The sequence below is a fragment of the Callithrix jacchus genome, chromosome 19 (assembly GCF_049354715.1).
Source record: "Callithrix jacchus isolate 240 chromosome 19, calJac240_pri, whole genome shotgun sequence".
Taxonomy (NCBI): Eukaryota; Metazoa; Chordata; class Mammalia; order Primates; family Cebidae; genus Callithrix; species Callithrix jacchus.
In genome coordinates, this window is record NC_133520.1 from 35366975 (window position 1) to 35391655 (window position 24681).

General features: G+C 46.1%; 1 protein-coding gene across 1 annotated transcript in view; it reads right to left on the reverse strand.

The window, feature by feature from the left end:
• Window positions 1–18243: 18243 nt before the first annotated feature.
• Window positions 18244–24681, reverse strand: part of PLXNA2 (plexin A2) — a 223882-nt gene continuing 217444 nt past the window's right edge. The window contains exons 31-32 of the mRNA XM_035280804.3: window positions 23994–24144; window positions 18244–23319 (exon numbers count right to left, since the gene is read on the reverse strand). Of these exons, the coding sequence (XP_035136695.1) occupies window positions 23224–23319; window positions 23994–24144 (247 nt within the window). The 3' untranslated portion in view covers window positions 18244–23223. The remainder of the gene's footprint in view (window positions 23320–23993; window positions 24145–24681) is intronic.

The window sequence follows — 24681 nt, forward strand, 5'->3', positions numbered from 1 at the left end:
CCTACGGCAAACACCATGGGTTGGTTAATTACTCTGGTTCCCAAGCTTGGGGTCCAGCCCTAAGGAAAAAGCTATTGGCTTTTTGTCATATCCTTGACATTTCCAGAGTCTGAATGGATGGAGGAAGAGGTAAGGACAAGATAAAGAACACTCAGGCCCTGAAAGGTGGACAGCACAGTGAGAGGCCAAGAGAGAGGTGGGTCTGCGAGCAGGGCAGCAGTTGACACAAGACTCGTGGGCTGTGACCCAAAGCCAGGGCTCGGGTTTGGTGTGAGGAAGGGTGGGAGTGCATTTCCTCCCACCTACGTCCCCTTGCAGAAGGGCTGCAAGCCACGCCCTGCTGTGCTGGTGGGGCGGCCTCAATGTCTTTAGCTGTACAATTTTATCCTCGTGACCTGCCGTCTTCCTTGCAAGCTTTATTGCACCGATTCCATGTCTGTTACCCTCACCATGGTGAACTTGGACAGAACAGCAACTAAGTGTATTTTGTTCATCATTGTGTCTTCTGGGCCTAGGCCATAGTAGGAACTCCATAAAGTTGACGAGCCCTGAGCTGGGTGGAATGGCTGCTGTGGGCTCCTCCATCTGGTTTCTCTTTCTTCTTGTATCCTCGCCCTACTTTGTCTTCGACTGCCCTCCATTTTTCCTTTCCCGCTTTCTCTATTTCCTCTCCATAAATCTGGCCTGGTCACTGGTTATTCTTAACCATACAAGCAGATGTATTTATAGCATGCATCCTCCACTGGGAATCTCCCAAAAGTCCTAATCCCAATATGGAAATATGTGGCCAGGGTCCCAGTGTGTTCCTTTCATGGACCTTCCCAGGATCCCCCCTCCCCACGGTCTCCACAAGGCATGCTGAGAGGACTGAGTCAGACTCCTCCCCAGGGCAGGCTGGGCAGCCTGGGATGAGACCTGACTTGGTGTGTGGTCTCCCTGACCATACATCACACCCACGTTCCTACTAGACTTACTGATTCTTCACATTCCTTCAGAGAGTAAAGGCCTTTTACAAGCAACCATGAGAAATCAACTCAATTTCCCTAATGTGTCTGACTGTGCTCTCAGAGTTGCAGCTCTGTTCCCAGAAGATTTCTCAATCAAGGTAGCTCTGTGAGAATATGCAGACAACTTGAAGGTAGCCTTTCATAGGAGAGGCTAATTTGTAGCACAAAAATGAGTAGTAGATATATATTTATTTTTTTTTAGACAGAGTCTTGCCCTGTTGCCCAAGCCAGAGTGCAATGGCATGATCTTGGCTCACTGCAGCCTCCATCTCCTAGGTTCAAGTGATTCTCTAGCTTCAGCCTCCAAAGTATGTGGGATTACAGACACTACCCCCCAAGCCCGGCTAATTTTTTTTTTTTTTTTTGTATTTTTAGTAGAAATGAGCTTTCACCATGTTGGCCAGGCTGGTCTCAAACTCTTGACCTCAGGTGATTCACCCAGCTTGGAAAGTACTGGGATTACAGGTGTGACCTATCGTGCCTGGCCTAGAAATTTTTTAAAAAGAAAGGTCGGTGGGTAAAGGGGGACAGATGTCAGGATTCCATCAATGATTGACTCAAAAAGCCAACTTCTAGAGAACATCTGAGAATCAATACGTAGACCCTAGCTGTCTATACCTTCTGTCTTGACACCTGCTGCCATGGAAAACAGTAAATGATGTGGTCCAGAAATTCTGCAAGACTCTTAACCACCAAAAAGGAATTTTGTGCAGCATTCTGCTGTCCAGCCTGTGATAGCCACTTTTTGTTTTGTTTTATTCTGTTTCTTTTCTTTCTTTCTTCCTTATTTTTTTTTTTTGAGATAGAGTTTCACTCTTGTTGACCAGGCTGGAGTGCAGTGGCACAGGCTCTGCTCACTGCAACCTCTGCCTCTCAGGTTCAAGCAATTCTCCTGCCTCAGCCTCCCAAGTAGCTGGGACTACAGGTATATACCACCACACCCAGCTACTTTTTGTGTTTTTAGTAGAGACAAGGTTTGACCATGTTGGCCAGGCTGGTCTTGAACTCCTGACCTCAGGCAGTCCACCCTCCTAAGTCTCCCAAAGTGCTGGGATTACAAAAGTAAGCCACCGCACCTGGCCTGATAGCCTTTTTAATAGACCTGGTGTGCCCACGCACTCAGTCCCACCTTTGGAACTTGAAAAGAAACCCCAGTGTGGCCGGCAGCCTTTAGGGTGGCCCTCAGCATGTTCTGCCCCTTGGTGTTCACTCACTTGTGTAATCTCTTCCCCCTTGGTGTGGGTTGGACTTATGGATTTACTTCTAATGAATGAAAGGAGATAGAAGTGATCACATGTCACTTCCAATATTAGGTCATAAAAAGACTGTGGCTTCCACCTGGGGTACTTGCTCTCTTCCAGTTTTTCTCTCACAGTTTCTTCCTCTCCCTCTTTCTCCAATCACCAGTTCCCATGTTTGAGGACCCTTGGGCAGCCTTTGGGGAGGCCCACGGGATGAAGAATTGAGGCCTTCCTCAATCTAAGTGAGCTTAGATTTGGATCCTCCCTCATCCACCCCTCAGTGGGGTTTTAGAGGAGGCAGAGCTCCAGGCTCCACCTTGACTTAATCCTCAGGAGAGGCTCTGAGCAATTGACATCCAGCCAAGACATGCCCAGATTCCCCAACCACAAAGACTGCCAGATAGTGAATGTTGGTTGTTTCAGGTTATGAAATGTTGGTGTAATTTGTTATATAGCAATGGATAATGAATATACTCAGATGTTGCCAATTCTTGATCACTGGGGATTTCTCAGTCTCCTTCCCATTCACCACTGCTGTTCCTACATCCTTTCCTCCAGCTTCCTGGCTGTCTCCACCCTTCCCTTAGCCTCCTTTAGGCTCCCTCTTCCAGTGGCCTTAATGGCCACAGTCTTGATGGCTGGTCAGGTCTTGGCCTTATCATGTGGCTTTGACCTTGGTACCTTCCCAGATATAATGTTGGGGATGTGCCTTCTGACTTCACACTTCATAATCTTGTGTAAGAAATTACCTACTGACTCCAGGGGCTGTAGCTTACACCTCTAATCCCAGCACTTTGGTAGGTTAAGGCTGGAGGATTGCTTGAGGTCAAGAGTTCAAGACTCACCCACGCAACATAGAGAGACCCTATTTCTAAGAAAAAAAAGTTAAAAATCAGCCAGGCCTGGTTGTGTGTGCCTGTAACCCTTGCTAGTCTTGCAGCTAAAGCAGGAGGATCGCTTGAGCTCAGGTGTTTGAGGTTACAGTGAGCTGTGATCTTAACACTGTTCTCAACCTGGATGACACAGAGAGATCCTGTCTCTTAAAAAAAAGAAAAGAAAAAAAAAGGGACTACCTCCTGAACTCTACCTTGGCCCGGCTTGCCTCTCACCTGCCCCAGGTCTGACCCAGAAGCAGGATGAGAAAATAAGCCAATTTACTAGAGCAAGAAAGCTTAACCAGACACTCTGGCAAGGTTTTCAGTGAAGGCTGAAACAACCTCCTTATCATGAGAAAATTCATCGCATTGTAACTTTCACCTCAATCTCGTAGTGTGCTTATCAATCAGGACTTTCCTGCATTTGTTAGCTGATGGATGGCAAATAGTGGGCCCATGACTTTGTAAAAACAAGATGTTGTTTTCAGATATTTTTCTTTCCTTCCTCTTCCTTCCACCCTTGCCTCACTTAAAAGCTTTCATTCTTTAAGTCTGGTCAGCATTTCATTCATTATTACCATTATTTTTGGAATTTAGACATTAAAATGATTGAGTCTGGATTTCATTACCAGGCTCTGGTGACTTAGGGTAAATATTCTGTGAAACTGAAAGAGTACTTGGCTACTTTTTCTCAGTCTCCCTGGTTTCATGATAGGTCAGACATTGAAGTAAATTGGAGGTCAAGCCGAGGTTTCAATTCATGTTCACTCGGTCGCCAAGTTACTGATGACTCACATTAAATTCCGTGTTTCTGTGTAGGTTGGAGGGTGTCTAGTGTTGGTTGGAAATTGGACATGACATTCCTCGTGTATTGTCACTAAGGAAATATTATACTAATAGATGAAAATGCTTGGTGACAAGAGATGAGTGCTTTGCTTATAGGAGACACATGGCACATGTGGACTGAAATGATAAATAAAGCTCGACACGCCTATAATCCCAGCACTTTGGGAGGCTAAGGTGGATGGATCACAAGGTCAAGAGATCGAGACCATCCTGGTCAACTTGTTGAAACCCTGTCTCTACTAAAAATACAAAAAAATTAGCTGGGCATGGTGGTGTGTGCCTGTAGTCCCAGCTACTCGGGAGGCTGAGGCAGGAAAATTGCCTGAACCCAGGAGGGGGAGCTTGCTGTGAGCCGAGATCGCGCCATTGCACTCCAGCCTGGGTGACATGAGTGAAACTCCGTCTCAAAAAAACAAAGATCGAGACCTATGTGACCACTCCATCCAACCTACCTGGATGATTTAATCTATGACCATACTTCAGTTATCATCTGTGTCCTGATAATTTCCAAAGCATCATCTCCAGGTCATGCCTTCTCTGGAGCTCTGGACTCATGAATCTAACCACTCACTGGACACCTGGCCTTGAATGTGCCTAAGAGACGGAAAACTCTTTATGTCAAAATTGAACTTACTATCTTTCACCCAAAGCTGCTCTCCATGCTTGCTTTGCCACCTTCTAACATCCCTCTGCTTTGCTCCAGCCAGAAACATGGGGTCAGCCGTAGCCCCCACTCCCTCACACTGTGCTAGTGGCCAGTTCTGTCTCTTGCCTGCCTCTGGGAGGGGCCACGTCTCCCCATCCCCACTGCCATTCTCACCTCTGCTGCATGACTCCTAACTGGCTGTTGGCTTCTAGGGTGGCCTCTGGCCAGTCCATCCTTTACACTCCTGCCAGAGAGATGAACACAAAATATGCTTCTGTTCACATTATTCTGCCGAAAACCACTCAAAGATGCTTGGTCACCCCTGTGGTAAGCTGCCCAAGCTGTGAGCACAGCCACAGGGTCCTGCCTCCTGTGATCTGGCTCTTTTTACCTCTCCAGCTGTATAACTTTCCCAACATACCTTGAATTTTATATTTCAGACACAGTGAACTGCTTATAGCTACTCTCTCTCTGGTGCCTTTGCACACAGGATTCCCTTACCTGGAACTCTTTCCCTCAACGCACCTCTTGGCCTGGGTTTCTTCTCTTTGTTCTTCCAGACTCAGATGCCATCTCTCCTGAGAAATCTTTCCTACTTCCCAAACCCAGGTTGGCTAGTCCTTGATGCCCTTCTGTAGCACCCTGCACTTGCTCTGTCGCTGTAAATACCTGCCTGCCTTCTTGAGAGCAGGGCTGACCATCGTATCCAGCACCTAGAACCGTGCCTGACTCACTGGAGGGGACCAGTAAATACATGATTGGCCAACAAAGGAATGTTGAAGCTAGTCCATAGTAAAAACTGCCATCCATCCAACCCATCCACAGTAAGGCCAATGGACTGATGTAAGAGAATGTGTGCTACACCCAGGGTCCTGGGGTTGCAGGTTTGAATTCGAGCTCTGCTTCTTATAGGGAAGAGTCACTCAACATCTAAGTCTTAGTTTGCTCAGCTGTGAAGCAGGAACCACAACACACACCAAACAGGGCTGGTGTGAGGACCGCACCAGACGGCGAGTGCTAATGCGCCCACCTCAGTGATCAGCTGGTGAGGATGGAGCCGTCCCCTCTGCTCCCACAGAAGCCCAGACCTGTTGCCATGAACTTGGGCTTTCAAGAGCGGGGCTGACAAAGCAGACTTGATAAGGACCCTAGCTGTTGGATATGATAATAATAGTCTCATTTATTAATATAAAGGTGCGCTAATAGAGGCGGCACTTTTAATTAGCCAACACGGCCATGATATTAATTTTTATCCAGAGTTATTTAAGTCCAGGAGCCTTCCTCCCCTCTCTGTTAACACTTAGCTGGAGGGCGATTGAGAACATTTGTAATTGGATTTCTGTGTAGGACTTAATTATAAGGAGACAATAAAGCCCCTGAAATGCGCCAGGTTCTACCCTGCTAACTATTATTTTCCAGAGACACGCTCAGACCAATGAATGCACAGATTTATCTAAATTATAATTTTTAAACTTAACAAAGCTTCACTTCCCCCTCCCTGCCCAGGCCTGAGAAGAGTCTGCCGGGAGTACAGATTTGCAGGAAGGAGGACACAGAGGCGGAATACTTCATTCCTGTAATCAAGTCTTTCGCTGCATGGGCCACTGAGCGGCTTCCCCAGGCCCCCTGGGATCTCGGAAGTGTATTTTCTTCCCTTGGCCAAATGGCTTATTAATAGAATTGGCTTATTTATATCTCACCCAGAAAAATCCCAAAGTGTTACAGCAACAGGGAGATATTGAGCCAATTAGTTGTTGGGCTTGTTGTCCTGGGGCGGGGTGAGGGAGAGGGAATCTATTTATTAATTTACTGCCCTTCACCAGTGGCAGAATCGATTCAGAGGAAACCAGAAGGAAAAGGGAAAAAAAGCCACGTGTCTCAGACCATCTGAGAGAACTCAGACACAGGGCTAAACCGTTTATACCTCTGGCATATCTGTCTAACTTTAGGGGAGCCAGGGCACTGCCGTGGTCAACTAGGTGTGGCATGGGTACCAACCTCTATGGAGCATCTACCGTGGCCTGACTGTTTACAAACATTAAACCACTCTGTGAAATAGATTTATTTCATCCATTGCACAGAAGAATTAACTTGTGCATCCATTCATTCAATATTTGTGGAATCCCCTATCCTAAGATAGGCCTTGGAGACACAGTGGTGGACAAGACAGAACCTGCCCTCCTGGAGCCTACATTTCTGCTCAAAGTGGAGGTAGTCCCAAGGTCACTGACCTATGTTCGTACTTGGCCGGGCTAAGATAGGAAACCAGGTAGGTTCTCCCAATGCCAAAGCCTAGGGATTGCTTCTCCTTCTCTTGAGTGCTAGGTTTTGTGGGTCTTGTGGCTTCCTACAAAGCCCACACTGTGGGTCACCATCCACTTTCCTCACTGGGCAGACTCAGAGGAGAAAAAGATGTCACCAATTTAATTTAGGATCTGGGAGGTGGGGTGGAGGTTCCCTGAGAAGAGGGAATGGGAGAGAACCTTCTCCTATTCTATGCAAGTAACTGTGGATGATGAGGAGTTCAGGAGTACAGTAATTTTTAAAATTACAGTTGTCACTACACTGGTAGATACTTTGGAGGGTGATTGGGAAACAGAATAAGTAAGAAATAAAATTCTCACACAATCCCACTCCCCTATTCAGACCACACTGTAACATATGCTGTGAACGGTTTTCCATATCATTAAACATTCTTTGTGGACAAAATTTTAAATCAGAATATAATATCTCATCTTGTGAACATACTATAATTTGTTTAACTTTCCCATATTGGCAGATATTTAATTTGTTTCTACTTATTGCTTTAAATAAAAGACATGTACATATATGTTTGTCCTTGTTTTTACTTGCTCCAAATGGAAGTGAAATGATTACCACAAAGAGAATGAATATTTGAAAGGCCCCTGAGACTTACTGCCATCTTGTATTCTAGAAATATTGTACAAATTTCTAACGGTGTGTGAGAGGGCCCGTTATCATACTACACCTTCCTTCATCAATAATCTGCATTGATTTTTACAAGTATTTGCTAATTTAACAGGGCACAAATTGTATTTCATTATTGTGTTTTCCTCACATATATTGGTTGCTAATGAGCTTCAGCATTCCTTCGTATGTCTAAATAATCATCTGTATTTCTTCTGCAAATAGCCTATTCTTGTCCTTTGCGCATTTTTCTTTTGGGGATAGCGGGGTTTTTTATGGGTATAAGTGCTATTTTGTATTTTAAGAACATTAACTTTTTGATGTTTTTTTGTCTTCAACAAAACATTTTCCTCAGGTTGATTTTGCTGTTTAGTTTTGCTTTCTATGATTTTTTTTATAGATATGGTTTGAATTTTTATGCAGCCAAATATATCTCTTCTTTCTTTGTGATTTCTCTAATCGCTTTTATGCTTAGAAATTCCATCTCCACACTGAGATAAACATACTAATAAAAAAAGTATTTTATGACTTTTTTTCTTTTGAGATCAGGTGACGGAGTCTTGCTCTGTCACTCAGGCTTGAGTGCAGTGGGGCAATCATGTCTCACTGTAGCCTTCACCCCCTGAGCTCAAGTGATCTTCCCACCTCAGCCTCTGGAGTAGCTGGGACTACAGGCCCACACCACCATCCCTGGATACGTTTAGAATTTGTGTGTGTGTGTGTGTTTGTGTGTGTGTGTGTGTGTGGAGGTGATATCTCCCTATGTTGCCGAGGCTGGTCTCAAATTCCTAGGCTCAAGTGATTCTCCTACCTCAGCCTCCCAAAGTACTGGGATTATAGGTGTGAATGACCACACTACCCAGTCAGGTCTGATTTTTTTTTTACATTTAACTTTTTAGTTTATTTGGGATTTACTTTGTTCTATATTGCATGCTAAGGATTTAAATTGATATCTCCCCGAATAGCCACTTATCCCTGAATCATTTATTAAAGAATGCTTTTGGCTACGAGTGTTGGCTCACGCCTGTAATCCCAGCACTTTGGGAGGCCAAGGCGGGTGGATCACAAGGTCAGGAGATCAAGACCATTCTGGCCAACATGGTGAAACCCTGTCTCTACTAAAAGTACAAAAATACAAAAAATTAGCTGGGCGTGGTGGTGGGCACTTGTAGTCCCAACTACTCAGGAGGCTGAGGCAGAGGAATTGCTTGAACACGGGAGGCAGAGGTTTGCAGTGAACTGAGATTGTGCCACTGTGCTCCGGGCTGGTGACAGAGCAAGACTCCGTCTCAAAACAAACAAAACAAAAAAGAATGCTTTTGGCTGGGCATGGTGGCTTATGCCTATAATTGCAATACTTTGGGAAGCCAAGGTAGGTGGATGGCTTGAACTCACAAAATTGAGACCAGCCTGGGCAACATGGTGAAACCCCATCTCTACAAAAAATACAAAAATTAATTGGGTGTGGTTTTGTGCACCCTCTAGTTCCAGCTACTTGGGAGGCTGAGGAGGGAGGATCACTTGAGCCTGAGAGGTGGAGGTTGCAGTGAGCTGAGATGGTACCACTGCACTCCAGCCTGGGCAACCGAGTGAGACCCTGTCTAAAAAAAAAAGTTTTCTTTCCCCATTGGCTTGGATGCTGCCTTTGGCTTAATATATATACAGTAGACTGTTCTGAGCTGTCTTATTCTGTTTAGTTGGTTCTTCTATCACAATCACACTGTTTTAATTATTGTATCTTTATTCATTCACATACTTAAAATAAACATATTGGTGTATGAAATAGAGCATGTTAATATCTGGCAGAAAAATCTACCATAGTTACTCTGTTTTTTAGGGGGAAAAAAAAGACTACTTCTGTTCATGTATTTTCCAGATAAATTTTAGAGCCATGCTGTCTAGAGAAAAAAAAAAAATCTCATTTGGGATTCCGAAAAGGATTGGATTAAATATATAACCTAATCCATGCAGCATTTGCATCTTTATACTACTCAGTCCTACCATTCGGGAAAATAGCATGCTACTTTTTTCCCCCCTTATGTTGTTTTCAGCTTTAACTCTTTGATCTAAATGAGATTTTAGTGTATACTGTGAGATGAAAATCAAAATTAATTCCCTTTAATTAGTCAACTTTTTCAAACTCTAATTTTTGCATAACTCATACCTTCTCCAATGACTTATAATATTTCTTTTATTATTTATTCAGTCCTTGTATATAGAAGGGTCTGTTTCTAGGCCAATCCCATTGATCTGATTACTGCCTGTCTTTACTAGTACTAGAGGAAAGCGCCACTCCTCCAGATGGCTCTCCGAGTCACTACCTGCTTTCTCCAAAACCAGGATTCATTTCCTGAATGCAGAGTCAGCTTCTTGGTCAGAGCCTCTGCTCGGAAGCTTTCTCGTGCCTCAGGGGACTCCAGTGGAGCAGACTGATGCCAGGGCTTGGGTTTTAGTTTGGAAAACACCCAGGCCAGTGTAGACTAATTCCAGATCCTTGCCACTCTCCTCTCAATTCAGCATGGCCAGATGCTGGCTGAAAGGGAGTCCCAGACTCCAGACTCCCCAGGCAAGAGTGAGGACCGGAAAGTTTCAGAGAGGTGTACAAGATAATAGTGCTACACTACAAATCTCTGAATTTCCCAACGGCCTGGTTTGTGCCAGGCCTGTGATGAGGACAGTACATACCTTAGCTCTAATTTTTACCATAACTGCCTGAGCTAATGCTAACCGCATTTTCCACATTAGAAGATGCTCAGAGGGAGTAAGAAGCTTACCACGTATCATCCAACTACAGAGCGGCTTGTTTTTCATCCCAGTTGTGTCCGCTGGTAGTTGACTGAGCCAGAACTACCACCACAGCCCCTCCCCCTGGAGAAAATGGTTTAGGCCTGTTGAACTTTTTGCTTGTCTGCAACTCCAGCTCCCGCGGTAATAGAATCTGGCGATGTGAGGTTGAAGCTGGTCACCTGAGTGCGAGCTCAGTGGTTACCTCTCTACCCAGGCTGGTGGGGTCCATACCACCCTTGGTGGGGGTAGCAGCTCTGCCTCCCTTCCTCTCCCTGGACCACCGCATCTTCCTCGTTCCAGTCAGGCAGGCGAGTTTGCCTTGTTACCTGTGGGTGCAAGGTTGCGTGGTGGTGTAGGGGAGAGAGCCGTGCGTGTGTGTGAAGCAAGGTAAGGTGGGGCAAAGTGGTAGGAGGAAGACAGGCAGAAGCTCATTGCTTTAAAAAGGGTTCTGTGGACCCGGACACCTTCTATCAAAACAGCGACTGAGAGGGCTGAAACAGCCAGAATCTGAAAATAATGAGCACTCCATGAATATCTACTAATAAAAACCACAATCTCAATTTGCTTCTTATCTTGGTCAATAAGCAGTGTGCACACAGTTGCTTTTCTACCCATCTAATCACTGTTACTGAGTATGGTGGCATCTCCACTTTTTCCCCTGAAGTTACCCCATACTCACAGGTTCACATGTTGACACGGTCGTCCCACTCAATTTTTAATGGTCTATGGTGTTCCATCATGTTGATGATTTACCAATTAAGAAAACACATTTTAAATGTTGTCTGAAAGGAGCAGCGCATGAACAGATTGATAGGGAAGGGTCTGGTCGTGGGAGCGTAAGGCAGATCTGCTTTGTGGGGGAATCGATCATTTTGGGGAGCTTGGGAAATGAAATCACGCAAAGTATTATTTATAGTCTTCCATCGATGCGGGCAGAACCTTGGGCCAGGGATCTAGACACATGTTTCTGACTTTGACTTTTTCTTTTGCTCACTGAGTTTCTTTGTGAGAAGCTTTATCTCCCAGCTTCCCAAATTTTATTTGTGCTGTTCTGATAATCATAGGAGTCACACAAGCGCAGAGATGGAGGGCTCTCCAGAGGCTGAGTGACTTGCCCAAGGTCACAGAGTCAGCCAGTGTCTCTGTGGATGTCACCTACACCAGCTTCCTAGTTCTAGAGAATCAGGTCAGAGATGGAGGGTTTGGCCCTCTGAAGAAGGGCCCAAAGAAAACTTCATTAGGACCCATGCCCAGCCAACTTTGAGCCTTCAGGGTGTCTTTCCATCTAGGGAGTTGCCATGTGCCTCTGCTTCTGGATTCTCCCTGGGGCTTACTTGGCCTCATTTTATAAGAGGGAGAGGAAGAGCCATGGCGGGGGGTCCCCCTGAGCCCCAAGGCTGTCCTGTTTCCCACAGGACTTCTGCCTCATGTCTTTACCGTTTCCATCTGTTGGAGCTGACCCTTCCTTCCAGTTGCTCTTGGAACAGGCCAGAGCTGTCACTGTGTTGTTATTCTGCTCTGGCAGTCTGTGGACTGTAGGGACTATCATAGTTATGTCACCACATTGCTCTATTTCTGTCTCAGGTCACAGAAGTCTCAAAGTGAACCAAGACACAGGCACATGGGGTAAGGGTAACTGGGGCAGGGCGGGGCTTGGCACCCTAAGACACTGAATCCAGTTTGACCTGGGCACTTCTCTCGATGTGGCCTATACCCCAGCTGTGGTCAGAGGTCCCCTGCCTAGCAGGGAGGGTGGCAGACTTTTAGAACCAGGTGGGACTTCAGAGAACCAGTAGGATTCCGCGGAGCCATAGGATTGTGCAGAGGCATACAGGGCCCACCACAGGGAGTAGGGGTATGGGAAGGGGAGGTGGAGAGAGTAGAGCCTTGCCTTCCTGTCTCAGTTTCCACCACAGCAACTGCACTCGGAGCTGGATTCTGTATGAGCCGTCATTAGATAAGAAGTCGGAAACTACTGATCTTTTCTAAGTCTCTTCAATTTATGAAGGAGAAAGCTGAAATTGAGCAAAGAAAAAGACTTTGCCAAGGCCACTTCAGTGGCTTAGGAGCAGATAGGGCCTTAGGAGGAGACAGGCCCAGTGGCAGGGGCCAGTGGCTGAGGACATTGACTCAGCAGCAGGATGCATCTCTCCAAGAGTCTCGTGCATATCTGTCTTGTCCTAGTTCTGACTGGGAGAGGTCTCAGGGCCAGTGCTGCTGTTACAGGTTGGCTATGAGCAGTAAGGGCCATTTTGCTTTGAGCACTGTGTGGTGAAATAGGGGACAGCCCTATCCTGATCCCCAAAGAGCAACGGGCCTTTCTTCGTGGCCACTGATGTCACAGCTTGTGACGATCTGGTCAAATCCTCAGGAGGTCACTGACTTCTTTGTGATTTTGGATTTGTTATATAATCACTCTGAGCCTCAGTTTCCCCATCTCTAAAATGGGAGTGAATGCTACCTGTTCCCTCCAGCTTTCATAGGAGTCATGTCTGTGACGGGCCAACCACAGTGCTGGTTACCCAGTGAAAGTGCGATAGACACACTAAATCATTGCTACCAGATGAACATCACAGCCAGGGAGGCTCACAAGAGTAAGAGGTCAAGTCCTGGACCTTTCTGCTTAGCACAGAGCAGAGCACATAAGTGACTTGCTAAAGATTTAGTTAAGTAAACAAATGACCAGGGATACTCCCGAAGGTGGAAGAAAAATATCTGGGGGGAAATGGCTGAGAGGAGTGACAACGTGTGATTCCATTCTCCCTCAGCATCCATACCCTTCAAATAGGGAAATGGATTTGAAATGACAAGCAAGGGCTGCCTCACATGAGAAGGGGCTCGAGCTGGGTTCCCACAGCCCCTGAAGCTCGGGGTTTGCGGGAATCTGAAAAGATCCTGCGGCCTTTAAAGTCACTCAGAGTCAGTGCCAGGCAGAGGAGAAGGCAGGTACTGTGAGGCTGGGGAGGCTCCCTTCCTGCCCTCCAGCATGTGACACTGCAGGCTCTTCTGTGGGGCTGGGGGCACTTTGTGAGGCTGTGGCATACTAGAGGATGATGATAACTATTGAGGCAAAAGGAGAATTCCAGGTGAGCTTTTCTAAAATGGGTCATCAAAGTTAGGGGCACCTGTGATGGCCATGAGAGGCTGCAAAACAGAGCCACACAAAGATGGGAGAACCAAAGAGAGAGGAGCTGGGGCGATGGATCAGGAAGATGGGAATGCTGCCTGATTTGGGAGGATTCAATAACCAGCCATATGTTCTTGTTGTTTACCGGTTTTCTGGTGTTTGCTTCTTAGGTGGGGGCTTTTCTAAATGGGCTAGGATAATTCAGACATTAATGGCTTTGGGAACAAAACCAGACAGGGGACGGCTTCCAGATTTTCCCTCTTATTATTTCCCATGATGAGTCCAAGAGTCATCCACTTCCCTGATCTGAAGCCAGAACCCTCCCTGCCTCTCTAGGGTCCTCCATACCTGTTGATGTCTGTTCTTCTTTGGTTACCCAGTAAAGGTCAGGATCTCTCAAAAGTATCTTTTACTTGGAGACTAAGGGTAAAAGAAACCAGACAAGAAATCATCAAAGTGAATAGATTCAAGGCTCACAGGCACTCATTTAGTTTCAGTGTTTGATGAATGGATTGACTTGTCTTCACTGTGATGGTTAATTTTATGTATCAACTTGGCTAGATGATAGCACCCAGTTTTTCAATCAAATACCAGTCTAGATGTTGCTACGAAGGTATTTTTTTAGATGTGATTAATAGTTATAATCAGTAGACTTTGAGTAAAGCCGTTCAGCCTCCATAATGTGACTGGGCCTCATCAACAGTTGAAAGCCTTAAACAAAAAGACTGAAGTTTCCCAAAGAAGAAGATATTCTCCTTCTAGAATGCTTTTGGGCTCAAGACTGCCTCATTAACTTTTGCTGGAATTTTTAGCCAGCCAGCCTGATCTGCAGATTTCAGACTTGCTAGCTTCCACAATTGCATGAGACAATTCCTTAAAATCTCCACCTCCCCTTACACACACACACACACACACACACACACACACACACACACACACACAGTTTCTCTGGAAAACCCTGGCTGATACACTTACCTGAAACCAGCTGGGAAGGAAGGTGCCCAAACTCCTCCTGAGGGGAGACAGGTGGATCCTCCTCTCAGGTCTGGTGAGTTCCCCAGCCCCCTTCCTACCACAATTCCTTGACTTCTTGTTGGAAATGGTCCTTCTGGGGTCTGTGCCCTCTGCCTCCAGCCTCTTTGCTCCCCTCTGTGGCTGCTATCCTTGTCCTCGGCCTGTGGGCCAGACCTGCCCCTTGGCTCTCAGGGTGAAGAAGCATCATTCCTAGTAGGCACCAAATCCTTTTCAGATCCTCGACCTGGGCATGCTTTCAGGAGGCCATTGATGGACACTTGTAGCCAAATGAGCCCTGACTGTGGCCTTAGCACATGGAAATTTCCCTCTATCTACTTCTGTCACTGTTGTCTGCCACTTCCCATTTACCTGTAGCATATTACCTGGTTGGTTCATAGCTGGTCCTGCCATTGGGTGAAGCCTTGATTCATCTATTTTCCTAGGTCAGCATCCATGACTAGTCTCCTAAGGACTTAACTCTCAGATACCAACTTTCATCTCTGAACCATCTGTCTATTAACTCAGCTTCTTCCCACAGTCAGATGGAGATGCTCATCAATTTCTGCCTGTAGGTCCTCCTGGGCTGCCTGTAAAAGGATGTATGCTTAATTCTCTCTCCTGCTCATTTACCTATTGTAATGCTTATTTAGTCCATTACATACATTACCTTACTTAACCCATATAAAAACCTTATTGGATATCAGATACGTATTTTTATCCTCATTTTATTGAGTTGAAATTGATGCACCGAAAGGTTATATAACTTGCCCTAGATCATTCAGTTTGAGGATGGAATTCAATCCAAGGCAATCTGAATCCAAAGCCCATGCTGTTAGCCACGGACACATGAAACCTAGCAATTAGAAAGGAGTAGAGTTGAGGCATCCAGATAAATGAGACAGAGATGAAAAGCAGAGCCAGGAATAGGATGACTGCAATCACACGCAGTAGAAAGTTCTGTACATGTGCTTCTGTGGGCCGCACATTTGGCTCTACGCTTCTAGCAGCCAGTGCAAAACAGGTGGAAGCCTCCTCTGTCTTTCAGCTCACTTGCTGAGCAGAGATGTTTGGCAGCTCACAGTGCCAATACACCAAGCCCAGATGATCAGCAGCACCCATTTCCCCAAATTCTCTTGAGTGTCTTGTCATGCAGGTTTTGTCCTCAAATCGAAGAGCCCACATCTCTGAGAGTTCTACTGATGCAGTTTGGCAAAATTATTCTGCATTTGTGATAAAAATGAGATAGAAGTACCCCAAGAAAAGGGATGAGTCTTTTTCTTATAGCATAATGATTCGGTATTGACATTAGATTGTAGACCCTGGGAAAGCTGCAGCTACAGGGCTTAGCTTTTTCCTCCCCTTTGCGTCCCAAATGTTCCTAGTCTCGTGTCATGCTCATTGCAAGTGATGAAGAGATATCAATTGCATTGAACAAATATGACTATATGTGAATGAGGAAGAGTGTCTCCTTAGGATCTGCTTGTTACAAGAGAAAGGGCCCATTTCTTGGGTGGACTTCCAAGTATTCGATGGTTCTAGAGCTAAGGAAAGGTAGCACTGTGCAGTGGCAAGAGCCTGTGCAATGTGCAGTCTGGAATCAGACCTCTGTGGCTCTACGCTTTGTAATTGTGCGGTCTTAAGTAAATCCCCTAACCTCTCTGAATCTTGGACTAAGAAAATGGAAAACTCTTATGAGAATGAGAAGCCTAAAGGGGAAAATGTTCCAGAGCCTGGCATCTGGTGGATGGTTCCCAAGTTCCATTCATTCAATCATCTGTTCATTCGGAGCATACTTACAGGGCATCTGTTGTGGGCCAGGTCTGTTCTCTGTACTGTGAGTATGATAGTGAGCAAGACAGACCACCTGGTAGCTTCTGTCCTTTCTGTTTGCTTCCTTGTCAGAGGATGGTAGTTCTGCAGCAGGTATTTAATAGTAGGGATACCTTAAGTCCAAGTTGTTGAGGGGGTGGATGGCGGTAGCTGGAGGGGAGCCACAAGAAGTTTGGGGAAAACTCAGGGGTGTACAGATCCTGTACAGAGAAACGTCTTTGTCTGCCCAAATTTCCTTGCCTCCCAGCCTATTGTGAAGCCAGGAGCCCAGTGAAGCAGTGACAGAGGCAAGACTCATCTAACTTCTCTGTCCCACATTGGAGCTCACCAGGGCCATATCGTTGCTTTTACTGAGAAAAGATGCCTTTTTCACTGCTAGGCAATAGAGTGTCTTTCAAAGAGAAGAGGAGGATGGTTCAAAGTTAGTAAAAAGTTCTGGTGCACTCCCCAGACCCGCGGTCCACTGCGTTGTTAAAGACAACACACGAATTCCCTGCAGGCCTCAGCACTGCGCTCTTCTCTCTGCCTAACACCTTATGGTGTTATCTTTGCATGTTTCTCACCCTTGGGATCAGTTTTTGCATCACTCCACTCTCTCTGGGAAGGGGAAGGGTGTGTGTGTGTACGTGTGTGTGGTGTGGATGGGGGACACACAAACACTGTGAACTGAGAGGCTGCTAAGTAGGGACTAAAAATCCTCCCAATTATGATCTCTTTGAAGCGATAAGCACGCACTAAGTTCACCAACATGCACTCGTTTACATGCTTTGATTTACAAGTCCCAGGCCCCATTCTCTCGTGTGTGTTGGGTGTCCATATTAGACTGGAGGCACTCTGAGGGCAGGGGCTACACCTCATCCTTCAGGAGGCTCTACTCTTAGTACCGGGTATAACATTGAAAACCCAGAACTCTACTGGTCCCATGATCATGAAAACAGTGAACAGCAGTTTGCTTCCATGCTCATTGAGATGTCTGATGGATTCTTGAGTTATTCTCATCTATTTTTCTAACCAGAGAGAACTGTGACCCACACACTTTGGAGTGCCAGAATGTAAAACAGAAAGATGAAAGTACAGGGAAGGAGAGGAGGCATGACCTTGGGTTAAGGGACCCCCAAGGGCTAGAAGTCCTGAGATCATTTCCCTACCTCTCAGCCTTACCGTGGAATTGTGATGTTTCTGCAGCCTCTGGACTATGTCAGCCCAGCTACTGTTTTCCCCTAGGCAAGGCCTGCCTTCTTGTCTTACCTGCACTGGATCTTAAAGCACACACTATCTGGTATCTTTCCCTTTAATTGCCTTTATTCCTTTAACTAAACATGAAAAAAAAAAAGCAACCATAAAACTCCTTCTCAATGCATGGTGAAACATTCCTTTTTCAGAGATCTAACGATTTTCACTACACTAAAAGGAACAAAGATCGTGTCTTCCTCATTTACTGTGTTATCTCCCAGCACGTACCACACAGTGCCAGGCCGTGCTTAATACATGTTTTGTACAAACACATGAATGCACTTTGTACACACGAATGTACAAACACACAAAGAACATGTCTTAATGGAGGCAGGAGGCTCTCATTCTTCTGAGACCTCCCTTCACTCCTGGAAGGGTTCCTAACCTGTAGAGTGTACTAGCTGCTTCCAGTTGAAGGAAGGCTGTATTCTGGGGTCTTGGGGCTAGGGGGCAGTGTTCACCTGCTGGTATAAGCCAGAGCATCTCGGAGTGTGTGTGTGTGTGTGTGTGTGTGTGTGTCTGTGTGTGTGTGTGTTATGGTGATGATAATGACTGGTACATTAATAAACTCTGGCTCCAGAGAATTCTAAAATTCCCTCAAAACAACTTAGCTCATCTTTCCGTGAGTCCCCTTCTTATTAATGTGCCCCTGAAATGTTATTCTGCAGATAGGCTGCTGAACAATCAGGTTTATTTGAAGGTTTAAGTATTTTTTTTATTTCAGTAAACTTTATTTATATATAACAACAGTACAAATTGTGTTCTCAGCTTGCAAAATAGGAGTGTTTCATATTTACAATAGGTACACAATAATATATTAGAATAACAAAAAACCCCATTTTATTGGAACATTTTAAATACTTAATTTTCTTACAGTTTTTATTCCACAGCACCTGTAAAAACAACAAAACCAGACAACCATCATTGTATTTTCTTAAAAATATATATAATACAGATTCCAGTGTGTCAAGAGGAGTGGGTTTGAGCGGGAGAAGTTGTGGGAAAAGGCAGGTGGGCTCCGGCCCCTAGTCTCACGGTATAGAGAGCTTGTCCCTTCTTCCCTTACACACGCAAAAACATCTGCTCTGTTTGGGGGGACCATTTCCATCCTGCCTGCCGCCTTCCAAGTCAAGACCAAGGCCAAGTAAGTCAAAGTGAGGACTTTGCAATGCAGAAGATGTTTCTCTTGCCTTGAGGCCAGGACAGGAGGGAGCAGGCTGTGCTGCAGCACAAAGCTTCAGCTCAGGCTGAAGGCAGAGCTCAGCAGTGAGAATGAGACGTGGGTGTCCACGAGAGGCTGAGGAATCTCCGTTTTGCTTATTGGGCAGACACCCTGTCTGATGAGCAGTGGCCGTGATCTTGTCTCAGGACTCTCCTTAGGACTAGTTTAAAAATATCAAGAGTGAGACTTTATCCTTCATTCCTGGGGATCACTGAGCTCCAGATACTACGACATCACACTTCAGGGAGACGAGGGAAGAGAGACTGAGTTATGGAAAGCATGCTACCATTTTTCTCAAAGCATATTCCTGGAAGGCCCTGAAGTTCATCTCCATAGTTTCCCATGGGCTCTGCTCCCACAGCCCTGTGTCTACGAAGCCACTTTGCATTTTCTCACCCATCGAGCCTCCTGAGTCTCAATTCTTTTCTGTCTGTGCCCAGGCCCAGGAGTCTCATACAAGACACAATGTGACTGGGAAAAAAACAGCCTCCCCCGGAGCAGATGCTGGCTCAGTATTTACCAGCAGCAGGTTAATGGGTGCAGGTGTGGCAACCGGGATGCACCTGGAGATTTATCAGCCAGAGGCTTTCAAACATTTTCTATTTGTTCTGCCCAGGCCATTTTTTTTTGTTTAGCACATCCATCCCTTGTTTCTGTTTCATGCTCAGCAGGGCCAGGGGTCTTGACTGCTATTTCCTGTCCTTATTTGGTGGAGTTGAAGGAAGGTCAGGAGCTCAAGCAGCAGGTGAAGTGCCGCCAGAAGAGATGGTGGCAGCAGAAACAAGGGCAGCTCTCCACGCTGGGAGAATGGCCCCAGAACAAGGTAAGGCAGCTGGGTTGGTCTGCTTTCTTCCTTTGCTGGACTCCTTTTCCTACAAACCTGGTACCCTATGCCCTCAGGGGAGAAGAACTGTTGCCTGCTAGGTTGGTGGCAGGAACCAGCTTCCTGAAGCACATCAATTCGCTGGAAGAAAGACCTTAGTCTTGTTCCGTGCTGTTTTCCCCTCTCTAAAGCAGTGCCTGGCAGAGAGTGGCTACTCGAGAAGGTTCCTCTATGAACGAATGCAGGAAACAGTTCCCTCCTTCAGTGAGATTAACAGCTGATCCGTGCTTTTTATGACTGAACTCTGTAAAGAGGAGAGCTCTCCACCAATGGGAGATCCAAATGGTTTAGAGAGCTATGCTGCTGAGAGAGGTAGGATGGCAAGCACAGAAGCACCTGACCCCATGCAGAGGACGGGAGACAGCAGCAGGGGTCTGCCGGAGGGAGTGCTCTCCTTCCTGCCCATTAGCATCCTCTGTCTGGCCCAGCACCCTTCTGGGGTCCTCTTCCTTTTCCAGAGCATTGTCTCCTGTGCAGATCAATGAAACAAAGCAAAGCTAGATAGACTTTGGAGAGAGACTTGCCTCTCTGCCTCCTCCAGGGTGAATGGCTTCTTATGGAGAGGAGCTGTGGCTTTAACACTTCATCCTTACCCAAGTTCAAAATGTCCGCAAATTGGACAACAGGGAGAAGAAAGGCCAACCAACTTTCTCTTTTTCTCATTCCAAAGGGTGTGGACTCCATTGGCTCTTGGTGGCCCAAAGCCAAGAGATGTGAAGGAGGAACAGGTGGGCAGCTGGAAAGGGGGTGGAGCCTTACAACCTTTCCCCCTCATGGCATGGCTTGAGTCCAGCTTTTTCCCTTTTTATAGTTCCTTCCTTAAGGATGCACTGGGCCACTTCCTTTGCCAACCCAAGTTCCCCGACTCTCTCATGGAATCCTGAGAAACGTGGCCAAACCACTCACAGCCAGCTCCGGCTCTTCCCTCTCCACCCTCCAATTGGCCACTGCCGTGTTATTCTCCATGCTCTTCAAGGAAATGTCCCGGGGCAGTGAATGGTCACCGAAAGTTAACTGCTAGGAGATGCCAGGTAAATGCATTGAGTTAAGGGCTGGTGGAGATGCTGCTGAGGTGTCGACTGCCTTTGACTTCTTGGTGGAGCAAAGTCTGGATGGCAGTCTGAGCAGCAGTGTGGCCAGGAAAATCTTCACTCAAGCAGAGCTCAGAAGTGAGATGGGGTGGGCTGGACTTTTTTATGGGTGGTGGAAAGTCTCCTGCTCACACGCTTCTTGCCTGTATCTCCTCTCCTTTCATCCCCATAAATTATGGGCTCTGTGAGTATAAGCTTTGGGTGCTATGAAGAGCAAACACTTTGGCTTAGTGCAGAAGGCCAGTCATTAGTATTTCCTTCAGGCTATTAATAGGGCCCAAGAAACTTTAACAGAAGTGGATTATCAAAAGAAAGTGGCCTTGGCATGGCTGGTTGTGAATTACAATGAAAACAGCAAGTTTCCTGAGTATTTTGTTGAATGCTTTCTCTTCCCATTTGTCAGCTGCATTCAGGCAAGAAACTGGAGCTGAGGGGACCAGGCAACGTCTGCTGTGTGGTTAGACAGTGATCCAAAGCTACACACCAAGGATGGAAGCCAGCCCTCTGCGCTCCCCTCCCTCAGCCCTCTCCTGGGAATCACATGTGGTCAGCAGGAAATTGGAACCACTTGGAGGTAAAGCAGGGCACAAAGAAGCTGGAGCCCAGAGTTAATAACAGAGAAAATGACCCTGGTCCAGTCTCTCTTGAAGGAGCTGATCCAGCTACCCAGCATCATCGCCTAGGATTGGATTCCTGACCCTTTGAAAGGTGAGGAAGGGAAGCTTGTTCCTATCCTGTCTTCCCCCATCCCATCCCTTTGCTTCCACTTGTCCTCCTACCCCCGATTCCAGTGCTGCTTGCAGAGAAGTTGGAGCTGGCAGCTTGGATCCAAGCTAATATGGGAGGCCCGGACACTCTGATGGCTATCCTGGCCACCAAGGTCCTGACACCAACAGAGTGCTTTTCCTCTCGATGACTTCCGCTGGCTTCTATGGGGACTCTGGACCTGGGCATGGAGCTTTGGTCTCTTTGTTTGAAAACTACACTCAGGAGAATTGGTCATCCATAGTTTTAGGTGTCATCAGAAGAGATAGAGAAGGAAAGGAGTCCAGTGAGAAGTCATCCACTTGTCCTTCACACCCACAAGTCCACGAGAGGCAGAAAGAGAGGCAGAAGGTAGTAACGTGGGCATCCCACAGTCATTTCTACTGAGGAAGTGCTGCAGGCCCAGACAGTCAGGAGCTTCCATATACGAGCGAAGGGTTTTCTTCCCTCTCCAGGCACAAGAGAATGAAAGAAAGAAAGCATAATAATAAATACTGCAGCTTCTATAACTTATGCTCTTCAAGTATTGCTTGCTGTAAACAGTGTTTGATTTTTTTTTTTCATTGCCAGTAACGACTGGATGATTGGAGTGAACTCGAAAATCAAACACCCATGTTCCCAAATCAGCTTCCAAATGGAACCTCAGGGAGGCCTGGCCCACACCCCTCCAGGTCCTTTCCCCAGGGTGCTTGGTTTATGACAGGGATTGATATGAGGCAGGGCTGCCCATCCTCTGCAGGGAGGCCAGGTGTCTGATCTGGGAGAGCCCCACCTCACCCCATTGCTCATAGTAACTTTAGGGAAATTGAAAGGAAATGTGTCAAAGACCAGCTCCTCATTTGTTGAGGTTTAGGATTAAATAAAACAAAACAAAAAACAGTAGCAAAAAAGCATTGGTACTAACTAGGTACACATCTCCTCTCAAAAGATGAGAATGCAGGCGTGTGGAGGGTAAAGCTCCATTTCCAGTCAGCCAGGGTGAGCTGCTTGATGGCTCTGCAATCTGTGCAAAGTTCTGGAAGTTCCATGCTCTTCTGGCTGCAGGAATAATTCCAGGTTTTACTGGCCTGTTTTCGCGAAGTGTTTGGTGCATACTTGTGCTCATTCTTCTGGTCCTCCTCTTCCTCTTTTTTTTTTTTTTTTTTTTTTTTAATTTCAAGGAAAAGGAGGCAGTCATATTCCCTCCAATTTCCTTCAGCATCTCTTTGCTTTTTCTGGCATTTGGAAAATTGGCATTATATGAAAAAGGAGGAATGGGGGAAAAGAAGGAAGGAAGACAGAAATCAGAATTAAACAAAAGTTGGACGGGATTAACAGGGCGGCTCTCTGTTTTATTTCTGTTTTTTTTCCCTTTTTCTTAAAAAAAATTAAATAAAGTTCTCATTATTTCCCCAATATACATCAAATGCGTTTTCATGCAAAGCAGCAGTCACAGAGGCAGAACCGTCCCAAGCTCATGCCTCTCGGCTTGAAGAACCACCTTCTCTTGGCTCCAGGTTCTCTGGAGTTCTCACTGTGGATGGATGACGCCCACTGTCTCTTCCAGCTGGAAACTGGCTGTGACGAAACTTGGCTGGCGTAGGGAGAGGGGCTCTCCCTTCTCCCCAGGATGGTGTCTCAGGGGACAGCAAACTCTGGGGCCTGATCCCCATCACTTGTCCTTCCATCTGAGACTCCCAGTGACAGCTTGGATGGGTCCCTCTTCCCAGGAACGTGAGGCTTCTCCTCTCAGCTCTCAATGGACATGGCGTTAATGAGCTGCTCCACCTTATAAGCCAGCCGCTGTCTCCGCGCCTGCTCATCCTGCTCTAGGGCCCCAATGAGCTGAGGAGCAAAAACAAAGGCAGGAAGACTTCAGGACACCGTTTTCCGGAGTCCTTACCCCTTCACATTCTGTCTACCTTTCCATTCTGCCTTCATGCACAAAACCATAAGTAATTTAAATGATTAATTGAATGAATACATGAACAAACATCTATATATCTGTATGTATGTATGTATGTATGTATGGTGTTTAAAACATTATCTGGCATAGGAAGTGCTATGCAAGTGCTAATTATTTCCACCATGATGACTGCTTTCAGGTTCAATGCTAAAGAAGCCTGTGAGTTTTCCAAAGCTGTCCTATCCAACCTCTGTTCATGTTAGGTTCCACCTGTCTATCTGAAATGTAACTGACAGGATCTGCCCGAGTGCAAAGTAGTTTGATTCATTAAGAAAGAATGAAATTAATTATACAATACATTGAACTGAAAAACAAATTATTAAAAGTGTTATTTATTGTGTTAACAATGAGTGAAAGACAATGAAGCATACAAAACCCTTAGTGAATCAGGAGTGGGGTTGCCTTTTAAAGGAATGATAATGATTTTTGAGCTCATGGGCTTCTGACTCCCTAAGTGTGTTTTCTAAATTACCGTCTATTGTGATGTAAGGACTGAGTCAGGCTTCCTGCTCTTTGCCTGTCAGTTTCTGTCGCATCTGGGGCCCTGTCTTACCTCCTCACTGTACTTGCTGACATAGGAGTAGATCTCATTGAGAGCACTCAGCATGTTGAACTCCACGGCGTGCAGGCGGGACTGCTCGGCGAGGTAGGCGTTCATGTCCTGGTCACTGATGGCTGGGAGCTTGGCGATGTCTGCATAGTATCTGCCAGAGATAGGACAGGTGCCTTGATGGCACTCTCAGCAAACCTTTACCTATAGCTACCCCAGGTCCAGGTCCTTCAAGGGCACTGATGTCCCCAGTTGCTCCTGCCTCTCTATTTCTCTTCTGATGTGGCTTCCTCTGGCCTCTTGCTTCAAGCTGAGGTTGAAGCTAAAGGCCAGAGTTTCTTCAGTAGATTCCATCTAGCTGAGAGCTCATGGCTGTGGTGCCCAACAGAGTGGTTAAAAGCTCAGACTCTGACTAGGCTCTTTGTGTTCAAATCCCAGTTCTGCTACCTGTTAGCTGTGTGACACTAGGCAAGTTATTTAGCCTCTCTGTACCTCAGTTTCCTCATCTGTAAAATGGGAATAATAATAATACTGCCTTCACAACTCTACTGTACATTTTAATGAGATGATACACACAAAATCTTTATCAGAGTGCCAGGTGTTAGCACAGGCTCAATGAGTAGTAACTAGGATGATAATCATCTGATTACCATGGGCACAAAACCACCCTTCCTCCCGCAGCAGGGGGCAT